Source organism: Danio aesculapii, chromosome 6 (genome assembly GCF_903798145.1).
Source record: "Danio aesculapii chromosome 6, fDanAes4.1, whole genome shotgun sequence".
NCBI lineage: Eukaryota > Metazoa > Chordata > Actinopteri > Cypriniformes > Danionidae > Danio > Danio aesculapii.
In genome coordinates, this window is record NC_079440.1 from 42796129 (window position 1) to 42807920 (window position 11792).

At 33.7% G+C, this 11792-nt stretch overlaps 2 protein-coding genes across 2 annotated transcripts; one reads left to right on the top strand and one right to left on the bottom strand.

Annotated features, from left to right (window-relative positions):
* Positions 1–236: 236 nt before the first annotated feature.
* On the bottom strand, positions 237–8013 carry ccdc174 (coiled-coil domain containing 174). Its single transcript, XM_056460260.1, has 11 exons — positions 7913–8013; positions 7626–7733; positions 7153–7253; positions 5966–6024; positions 5693–5843; positions 5509–5604; positions 5275–5411; positions 5079–5173; positions 2940–3069; positions 784–945; positions 237–668 (listed from the first exon to the last, which is right to left on the bottom strand). The coding sequence occupies exons 1-11, from the start codon at positions 7952–7954 to the stop codon at positions 370–372; spliced, it is 1380 nt and encodes a 459-aa protein (XP_056316235.1). The 5' UTR covers positions 7955–8013; the 3' UTR covers positions 237–369.
* Positions 8014–9624: 1611 nt separating this feature from the next.
* On the top strand, positions 9625–11099 carry ghrl (ghrelin/obestatin prepropeptide). The gene is made up of 5 exons (XM_056460277.1): positions 9625–9673; positions 9757–9894; positions 9968–10048; positions 10131–10239; positions 10994–11099. The coding sequence occupies exons 2-5, from the start codon at positions 9778–9780 to the stop codon at positions 10999–11001; spliced, it is 315 nt and encodes a 104-aa protein (XP_056316252.1). The 5' UTR covers positions 9625–9673; positions 9757–9777; the 3' UTR covers positions 11002–11099.
* The last annotated feature ends 693 nt before the right edge of the window (positions 11100–11792 follow it).

Here is an 11792-nt window from a genome sequence, read left to right on the forward strand (position 1 = left end):
TAAATCTTTCCAGATTTAAAATAAATTAAGAAAAATACAGTGACTAACAGAACACATCAGTCATTAGAACAGGAATGCTGAGAACACTAGCTGTGGTTATTAATCAAGTAACTAAAGAAACATGACTACTGTTTTTTTTTTTTCAAGAATACCAATTTCTTAAATAATAGTTTAAAAAGTGTTGACTGGGGGACAACTGACAGATATTGATAAAAAAAAAATAATCAAACCAAAAATCAAGATCAACTTTTATTCTATTTTCGCATTTAGGTTACATGTTTATACAGTTAAACCGTCCTTTTTGAAAATAACGCATCCAATTTGAAGCAGTTTCTTTAGTTACCACATGATTTTCTGGCTTGCACTTGTTCATGTGGAGTGTTTGTAGTACGACAGCAGGTCGTCCAGACTCTGTGTTTGAGCAGTCTGTGTTTGAGAAGGCTGTTTATATGTGGGCATCTCAGAAGCATATATAGGGTTAGATGTGTTCTCTGTGTGTCCTTCTGCTGCGCTTTGGGATTCAGGCCACTTGAAGGCATGTTTTCCTTTGCTCTGCCCTCCTCTGCTGGTATTAGCCCTCCTGTCCTCTGCAAAATAAGCGGAGGGAGGAGCAAACTCTGAGTCTCGCTCCTCTCGACGCCGACTGGTCCACTGACCCCAGGAAAACTCTGGGAAAGGAGATTTCTATTATTTAAGTTGTGCTTATTTACCAAAGCAAATGTAAAAAAAAAAGTGAAATAAATGAGGGGGAAAGGAAGGAATATGGTGTGCATTAATGTGTACCTTTGCCTCTGTCCCACTCTCGTACATGAGGAACGCCAGGTTTGGTGTCTTTTCTCTCCTGAATCTCCACCTCCACTTTCTGCACTTTTGCAGGAGCAAGAGGTCCAACCAAACCTTCATCTTTGTCATCTTCATCATTCTCAGCACCATCAGCTGCAGGAGCTACAAGAGAACATATTAAACAATGAAATAAACTTTGAAGTCAGAATTATTGGCTCGCCTGATTTATTAGCCCCCTGTATATTTTTCCCCCAGTTTCTGTTTAACCGAAATATTTTTTTAATAATAACTCATTTCTAAACATTATATTTTTAATAACTCAATTCTAATAGCGGATTTCTTTTATCTTTGACATGATGACAGTACACAATACTGTACACAACTAATTATACTAGATATTTTTCAAAATACTAGTATTCAGCTTAAAGTGACATTTAAAGGTGTAACTAGGTTAATTAGGCAAGTCATTGTATAACGATGGTGTGTTCTGTAGACAATCAAAAATATTGATTAAAGGGGCTAATAATATTGATCTTAGAAAAAAAGATTTTATTCTAGCCAAAATAAAACAAACAAGACTTTTTCCAGAAGAAGAAATAAATTACAGGAAATGCTGTGAAAATTTTCTTGCTTGGTTAAACATAATTTGGGAAATGTTTAAAAAAATAATAATAATAATTTTCACAGGAGGGCTAATAATTAGGGCTGCTCGATTATGGGAATAATCATAATCACAATTATTTTGGTCATAATTGTAATATATATATATATATATATATATATATATATATATATATATATATATACATATATATATATATATATATATATATATATATATATATATATATATATATATATTATATATATAGAGATAGATAGATAGATGGATAGATGGATAGGTGGATGGATAGATGGATAGATGGATAGATGGATAGATGGATAGATACAGTAGATAGATAGATAGATAGATAGATAGATAGATAGATAGATAGATAGATAGATAGATAGATAGATAGATAGATAGATAGATAGATAGATAGATAGATAGATAGATAGATATTTAAAAAAATGATGTTTAACAGAGGAATTTTTTACAGTATTTCCTATAATATTTTTTCTTCTGGAGAAAGGCTTATTTGTTTTATTTCAGCTAGAATAAAAGCAGGTTTAAATATTTTTAAACCCATTTTAATAGCTCATTATCACTAGCCCTGTTAAGCAATATATATTTTTGATTGTCTGCAGAAGAAACTTCTGTCATACAATGACTTGCCTAATTACACTAATGTCAATTTAAGCTGAATACTAGTATCTTGAAAAATATGTAGTAAAATATACTGTCATCATAGTAAAGATAAAATAAATTAGTTATTAGAAATGAGTTATTAAATCTGTTATGTTTAAAAATGGGTTGAAAATAAATCTTTCCATTAAACAGAAATTGGGGGGAAAGGGTCGCTCATAATTCAGGAGGGCTAATAATTCTGACTTCAACTATATACATGCAGTTATTTTCCTCCCTGTAAATAAGGAAAGGGAAATAAATAGAATAGAATAAAAATATGAAAAACTGTGCGTTAAGCATCTTCACTGTAAGAAAACAACTTCAGCTACAAAAGTCTTTCAGGCAAGAGCAGCGAGTGATTTTGTCCTTTTGTTGTTTGATTAATAATAAAAACAGGCGGCAGGAGGAATATTGCACGCTGTCACTTTAAGAATTTTGCGGCTCTGATATGGTTTCACTTTCACATGTCTTTTGATTCTCAACTTGTTTGTTTATTACATAAATGAGGGTTAATATGAATAATCACTAAACACTGTGCTCTGACACAAATGTGCATGTATTTGACCATTAAAGCGCTCACATTAAGATGGCGTTAGATGTGTGTACTCTGCTCGTGCAGCAGCATGAGCTCTTATGCGCGTTTAAAAACATGAATGATTCGAACGTACATCAATGAATGATGCGCATCCCATTTGTAATGTAACTTTTAGTAATGTTCACGTGGAACTGAGCTTTGCAGAGTAACAAATGTGTACAACTGGAAAGGGGGCGGTATATGATGCAATAATTGTTTATCTCTATTAATGCTTTTTCATAATAGTAAATAAATGAAACAAATAAATGAAATGACTGTTATTCAGCAACGCACCAACTTGTTCATCCCCTAACTCCATCTTGCCATTCTTCATCCTTCTCATCCTCACTTTAGCAAGTCGGGCCTCGAGCAGAGCTTTCCGCTTCTCTTTTAGCTGCTCACGTTTGCTGCGCTGCTCAGTGGTCTGCAGAGAGAAGAAAATGGCAAAAACATTCATTTACACTACAGCCAACAGAATCCCTTTTTAATTATTTAGTGAGCTCACTTCTTTATGGTCAACATGTGCAGGAAATGAAAAGCACAAATATTAATTTTATTACTTAATAAAATGATTGAAAAAATTGTATCAAATCATTAAAAAATAATAATTTTGTATTAAATGTTTTATATGCAGCTAAAGTCAGAATTATGAGCCCCCCTTTGATTTCTTTTTTCTTTTTTAAATATTTCCCAAATTATGTTTAACAGAGCAAGGAAATTTTCAAAGTATGTCTGATAATATTTTTTCTTCTGGAGAAAGTCTTATTTGTTTTATTTCGGCTAGAATAAAAGCAGTTTTTAATAAAAAAAAAAAAAACATCAGGTCAAAATTATTAGCCCCTTTAAGCTATATTTTTTCAATAGTCAAGAGAACAAACCATCATTATACAATAACTTGCCTAATTACCCTAATCTACCTAGTTAACCTAATTAACCTAGTTAAGCCTTTAAATGTACTTTAAGCTGTATAGAAGTGTCTTGAAAAATATCTAGTCAAATATTATTTACTGTCATCATGGCAAAGATAAAAAAAATCAGTTATTAGAAATGAGTTATTAAAACTATTATGTTTAGAAATGTGTTGAAAAAAATCTTCTCTCCGTTAAACAGAAATTGGGGAAAAAAAATAAACAGGGGGGGCTAATAATTCTGACTTCAACTGTAAATATCATATAAATATCATATGAACATCATATATACACACACATACATACACTTAATGTAATGCACAACATATTCACAACATAATTGTCAGTCAACCAGTAACTTATATTTATTTATAACTTTAGGTCAGATTAGATAAACATCAGCTTGACACTGGATGCTTATTGCATACTAAATATTAAGTGCTCGCTGAAAGAGAATCTTTAAAAATAATAAAAATTTACCAAAGGTAAAAAAAAATTCTTTAATCTCATCAATTATAATGTTACGACTCTCTTAATACTTGTAGGAATTAAAACAATAGTTTTTAACTTTTATATAGACTAAAGATTCTAAAGGGCGGCACAGTGGCTCAGTGGTTAGCACTGTCGCCTCACAAAAGGTCACTGGTTCGAGTCCCGACTGCACCAGTTGGCATTTCTGTGTGGAGTTTGCATGTTCTCCCTGTGTTTGCATATGTTTATAGGCTTATATAGTAGGTGAATTGGGTAAACAAAATTGGCCGTAGTGTACGAGTGTGTGTGTGTGTGAATTTGAGAGTGTTTCCCAGTACTGGGTTGCGGCTGAAAGGGCATAAAACATATGCCGGAATATTCCTCTGTTGCGACCCTTGATAAATAAGGAACTACGGCGAAAAAAAATGAATGAATGACTAAACATTCTTAAAAAAATTCAAACTGGCCATATTATGGGCAATAATTCATTCATTCATTCATTTTCGGCTTAGTCCCTTTATTGATCAGTGGTTGCCACAGCGGAATGAACCGCCAACTTGCTATCCAGCATATGCTTTACGCAACGGATGCCCTTCCAGCTGCAATCCAACGGTGGGAAACACCGATACACTTTAGCGCAATTTAGCGTATTCAATTCACCTATAGCGCATGTCTTTGGACTTGTGGGGGAAACCGGAGCACCCGAGGGAACCCACGCGAAGACGAGGAGAACATGCAACTCCACACAGAAATGCCAACTGACCCAGCAACCTTTTTGCTGCGAGGCGATCGTGCTACCCACTGCGCCACCGTAAAGATGGGCAATAATATAATATCCTTACTGGCTTTTCAGGATCAGCCAGAATTTTCAAAGCAGTGCATCTCTAGTCACAATACACTCTGAGAGCACTTTCTCTGCATAATAAACAAGAAAATGCCAACATTTTGGCCAAATAATATATTGCTGTCTATCTTGTCACACTTTTAATGCCCTAAATTGGCATCCAAGTAGGGCAACACCCAACATTTGACACTTCAGTTCTGTTGTTCTGACCTGGTCTCTCAGCATGTCTAACGTTTCTCTCTGTTTTCTGCGTTGGTCTTCATCATGAGCAAAAGCAAAATACCCAACACCCAGCTCTCTGGCCTCTGAAACAGACACAGAAACATCCACATCAGACACTGTGCAGATTTAATTCAAGCTCTGAAATATTTTCAATATACGACAGGGGTTTTCAGTGTTTCTTCACCTTGGTCTCTAATATTTTCATAGTGAATGGGTCCGACAGGCCTCTTCATCTGCTCCTCCTCCTCTCTCTCCCACTCTTCTCTCTGCATTTCTCTCCTCATGTCTTCAGACAACAGATGTTTGTCAGCACCAGTCACCCTGTACCACACAATAATGTAAATTAAGCATGATGCCGAGTTACATATGCAAAAAAATAGATAATAAAAATTTTAAAAGCAAAAAAGACAAAAAGCACCTCTTATTGTGAAGATCTTCATCCATTTTCTGAAAATCTGGTAGGTCTTTCCTTAGACATCTTCGAGAACGTCCCAACGCATCAACATAGTCCACCCTGCAATTGAGAGAGAGCAAGAAAATCCACAGCTGAGCCCAAAATGTATTTGAAATCTCATAAGACACCATACTGTAACATATCATACCATTCCTCATTTGTGTTCTGTGGAGGTGGAACGGGCACTTTCACATCAGAGTCCTCTCCATCTCGGTCTGCAGTGCATGTCTGTGGCTCATTCCTCTGGTTGATGATCTTCTGGGTGAAGTCCACCAGAAAAAGACTTTCTGTCTCCTCATCTGAAGACAAAAAGAAATTGTATAATTAGATATGTTCATTTTGTATGCTAGAAAATACACAAAATCCTTTGGAAAGTGGTTAAAGTGAAACATGAATTTGGGGAGTCAAGCCAGCATTGTACCTGGGAAATCTCCTTTCGTCATTTGTTCATAAAGACGTGCCTTTTCCTCCAGTTTCTGCCTGCAGAACACAGACACGCATCAGAAGAGCATTAATATGATAGCGCAAATTGCACAATGAAGGTAATTTAGAGTACTGAATCATGAATATATATATTTTTTTAAATATAATTTGATTTGATTGAAAAAAATTTAATAATAATTTTATATATATATAAAATATTATATATATATATATATATATATATTTTTTTTTTTTAAACATCAAATTATATTTTAATTACAAATATTTAATTAATATTTGTCCACTATATTATTGTAATATTATATGATTTTTATAGCACATTATAGACTCATTACAACACGTCAGCACTAAAATTAATAGTATGTGTGGATTCCGATTAACATTATATCATATTATAAGAATTTGGATCCACTATCAAAACTTGTTTTCTTTTTGAACCAATATATGCTGCACATGTTTTACAAAATTTGGGACTTCTTCCTTGAGTAACACCAAACAATGTGATCATACTGTGTATGTGTTTAACAATATTTGACTGTGTTATTACGTGCATTGTGTTTGTTTTGACTTATTTTAATAAATTTTTCACTTTCATTGGAATGTATAGGAGTTGTACTGTCATTGTCTTGAAGTATTTTACAAATTTTCCCTTTTTAATTTCATTATTTTATTACTATAATTATTTATTTATTTTTGCATGTGTATATAGTTGTATTGCTCTATCGGGATAGGGTGGGTGTTCTTTGGTTGGTATTTTATTTGGTTACTAGTACAGTATACAGTTGAAGTCAGAATTATTAGCCCTCCTTTGAATTTTTCTTTCTTTTTTAAATATTTCCCGAATTATGTTTAACAGAGCAAGGAAATTCTCACATGATAATATTTTTTTTCTTCCGGAGAAAGTCTTATTTGTTTTATTTCGGTTAGAATAAAAGCAGTTTTTAATTTTGCAGTTTTTAATAGTTCTGACTTCAACTGTATAAAACAATAAAAGTATTAATAAACAATATTTGCATTTAAATGCTTTTGTATTAACACTTACAAAAGCATTTTTTGTATTAACACTTCATAACACTTTCAAAGTAAATGAAAATTAAATGGTGAAGAAGCAACAGAAACAGAACAAAAAAAAAAAGAAAAAAAAATAGCTGAAAGTAGATTGACCTAGATTTATCTAGTGTGTTTTCTTCTTCAGTCGTTTGCTGAACGTCCTTCTGTGCTCGAGCATTGACTCCTTCATTCTGTTTACTCCAGATATTAGGCTTCTGTAAGCACACAATAATAAGTATTTGTTTATAAAATGTTCCAATAAATTGAGGTAAAGTTGGGTTTATATTCACATATTTGGACATTCTCCCTAATATTATATTTTCAGAAAAGTATTCGTTGCAAATTCTAAATAGGGAAATCATCTTAGCAGCCAAAGACTATCAAAGTACATCATTGCTTACACTCAATTAAACAGTCTTAATGTTGTTTTGAAGTCATGCTTGCTACTTCTGACCAAATATTTAATGTAGTATGGTAAACAACATAGGGGACCTTGTCACGAGTTGTCACTGAACGAATGCGTGAATATAAAACCAACTTTACCACCAATAATCACATCTAGATGCCACGAAGTGCTCATGTCATACTTTTATCTTTGTCTTGGACTTCTGTGCACCTCCTCCTGCATCTTGGCCAAGTCTGTCGTGCTTAAATTGCTCTTGCTTCCGATATAATTCCGCTTTCAAATCAACCAGCTGAAATGTAAATCAAATGTAACCGTTAGATGAGATGTTTAATTGATTCGAAAGCTGCCACCAAACGTAATCCTGTCAGCTGTCGTGCTAAGCTAACTATAAAACCTAAACATAGCTCAAATACTCCTCTTAAGTTCTGTGTTTAAATGAGTACTTTAGCATTAAGATAAAATACTCACAGAAGACGCTGTAACACTGTATGGTTGCTTCCTTTTATCCATTTTAACAGTAGTGTAACACAGGCTAAAACATTGACATAGAGTGAGCAAAACAGAATCTCAGAACAATGCAGGAGAGAAATGTGGTCTGCCATCTGCTGTCCCGGAGGCCTCACTACAATAATATTTTAAATGGAACGAACGAAACACTTGTTTAGCATGTAAAAAACTCACCGTTTTATATACACAATGCAACTCCCATTATAATCATCTTATAAACCATTTTTCTTGTATGGCCTTATTTAATAAATTTAATTTCTATAAATTGAAAAAAAAAATTAAAAGTCAGAATTTTGAATTATAAAGTCAGAATTCTAAATTATAAAGTCGCAATTCCGAGTTATAAAGTCAAAATTCTGAGTTAAAAAGTTGCAATTCCGAATTATAAAGTCAGAATTCTAAGTTATAAAGTCCCAATTTCGAATTATAAAGTCAGAATTCTGAGTTAAAAAGTCAGAATTCCGAAGTCGCAATTCCGAGTTACAAAGTCAGAATTCTGAGTTATAAAGTCCCAATTTCGAATTATAAAGTCAGAATTCTGAGTTATAAAGTCCCAATTTCGAATTATAAAGTCAGAATTCTGAGTTAAAAAGTCAGAATTCCGAAGTCGCAATTCCGAGTTACAAAGTCAGAATTCTGAGTTATAAAGTCCCAATTTCGAATTATAAAGTCAGAATTCTGAGTTAAAAAGTCAGAATTCCGAAGTCGCAATTCCGAGTTACAAAGTCAGAATTCTGAGTTACGAAGTCACAATTCCGAGTTATAAAAGTCAGAATTCTGAGTTATAAAGTCAGGATTCCGAGTTATAAAGTCAGAATTCCGAGTTATAAAGTCAAAATTCTGAGTTATAAAGTCGCATTTCTGAGTTATAAAGTCTCATTTCTGAGTTATAAAGTCACAATTCTAAAGTCAGAATTCCGAGTTAAAAAGTCACAACTCCGAGTTTAAGTCAAAATTCATTTCAGATCACAGAGAGAACCTAAAGTATTTAACACTCCATTTAAGTCAGTCGACATAACAGGAAACTCCTTTATAACTCGCAATTCTGACTTTAAAAATCGGAATTGTGACTTTAAAACTCAGAATTGCAAATTTAAAACTCAGAATTGCAACTTTCCAACTCTGAATTGCGACTTTATAACTTAGAATTCAGACTTTAAAACTCGGATTTGCAACTTTATAACTCAGAATTCTGAGCTTTATATTAACTTTATAATTTTAGATTTTTTACATTTGTTTATTTTTATATTCAGTGGCGGGAACAGACTTCCACACTAATGTATTCAGAACGATACAATTAGTTTTACAATTAAAACGATATAATTAGAGTTTTTATTGGCACAAACAGTATGCCAGTCATGAGTCAGTCCATTATTGGAGGAACATTATGCCAACTACGAACAAAGGTGAGTCCACTTAAAAGTGCGCTTGTACCAAAAATGTGTTTGTGTTACTAAGGAATTACCAAATCATTCAAATAAACCTGCCGTGGTAATACCTCAGTGGTCTGGTAACCAAAAAAGCTACTGACATCACAGCCACATCAGTGACTTAATTTCTTATCATCATTTTAATATCACCCTTTTTGGTCACACACATTTAGGTCTGTTTGTTTTTAGTCACAGTTGTAGACTTTAATGCTAATTGTTAACCTAAGGCTATTATAAAAGTGAGGCAGATGTTGGTGTGCAGACCTACTGAAGCAGCTCTTCATTTTAGGAGGTGGGATTGACTTGGGAACTATTTGTGTGCACTCTGTATGTAGCAAAGAATTAAGACTAAGGTGTTTTGGTTTGTAATAACAGAACGATACCAGATTTCCCAGGATGCCTCTGAGGAGCCGTGCCAGCAGCATGTTTCTGCTCTTGTGTGTTTCTCTGTCCTTGTGTTTGGAGTCTGTGAGCGGCGGCACCAGCTTCCTCAGTCCGACTCAGAAACCGCAGGTAATTGTTTGTCTCCTGCATGTGTCATAAATATGTTTTGTGAAGTTTGATATCAGATACTTTCCATCTTCAGGGTCGAAGGCCACCAAGAGTGGGCAGAAGAGAAGCTGCTGAATCAGAGATCCCAGTGATCAAAGAGGACGATCGGTTCATGGTAAAAAAAAAAAACAATACAAGTGAATATTTATATACGATTTTATTGAGCCGGTCATAATTGGTTGTCACTGTCTGTTTAGATGAGCGCTCCATTTGAACTGTCCATGTCTCTGAGCGAAGCTGAATATGAGAAATATGGTCCTGTGCTTCAGAATCTTCTGGAGAATCTTCTTAGAGACTCTCCTTTCGGTGAGATTATGTTTTGTTTTATCCAAATAAATACAACTAAAATCAAAGGACAAATGCTATAAAGAATCCAAGACAAAAAAAGGTTAAGCATCAAATCAACAAAAGTATGTTTAAAAAAAAAGTTTTCTATTTAGTTTCCCCCCATACATTGGAATCCATACAGTTTACAGGTAGAATCCCAATAAAATATATAAATTCATTTATTCATTTTCTTCTCGGCTTAGTCCCTTCACCAATCTGGGGTTGCCACAGCGGAATAAACCACCAACTTATCCAGCATGTTTTACGCAGCGGATACCCTTCCAGCTGCAACCCATCGCTCGGAAACATCCATACACACTCATTCACACACATAGACTACGAACAATTTAGCCAATCCAATTCACCTACAGCACATGTCTTTGGACTTGTGGGGTAAACCGGAGCACCCGGAGGAAACCCAAGCGAACACGGGAAGAAAATGCAAACTCTACACAGAAAAAATATATATATATAATAAATATTGCCTGGCATATTTGGTGGCATTAAAATCTCTTTCTCAGCATTATTTCGTCCATATTTTAATAGTTTATTAAAAATGTTACAAAATTATTTATTTAATTTAAATGAATTTTATTTTACAATTAAAAAAAAAAAAAAGATCCAGATTATAAATGCATTCTGGAAAAACATTTGCAGAAAATTTCCTCAAGGATATATTGCTCGTTTTGTCACTTACTAATGTGATACTGGTGTGTGTGTGTGTGTTTTTCAGAGTTCTGAGAAGAGTCCTACAAAGTTCCTCATAAACAACTGACAATATTCACAATTTAAAAATGATGTAATTTATGGGTTTAACAAAATAAAGGATGATAACATTCTCTCTCTGATTTCTATGTTCTTTATTCTGTAGCATTTGTTTCAAGGTCATGTGTTAAATAATAAAAAATAATAATAAAAGTGCATTGACCACTTCATGTGGTGTATACAAGACTATTTATTATAACATAAGTTACATTTATATAAAAGCAACAACTTGGTAAAAGCTAATTGTCACGGTTTTTCACTTTGTGCGGTTTTTCACACTGTGCCTTTACACAAATTTTCATGTGATGATACAGAGAAAAACAACTTTATTTCCAATATAAAGGAAGACACGAGCTGCTGTTTGAACTGTCCATGTCTCTAAGCAAAGCCGAAAATGAGAAATATGGTCCTGTGCTTCAGAATTTTTGGGGGGAATCTTCTTAGAGACTCTCCTTTCGGTGAGATAAAGTCTTGTTTTAAAAATATATCCAAACAACTATCCAAAAATCAAAGGACGAATCCAAACACCAGAGATGTGTTACATGGATCTGAGAGAAAAAGGGGTTTCAAGCATCAAATCAACAAAAGTATGTTGAAAATAAATGCTTTACATTTAGTTGCATTGGAATCCATACTGTTACAAGTAGAATCCAAAGTGAATATATAAAAATTGAAATAATAAATACTGGCTGGCATTTTTGGTGAGATTAAAATCTCTTTCTCAGCACTTTTTCTCCAAGATTTTAATAGCTTATTTAAAATGCTAC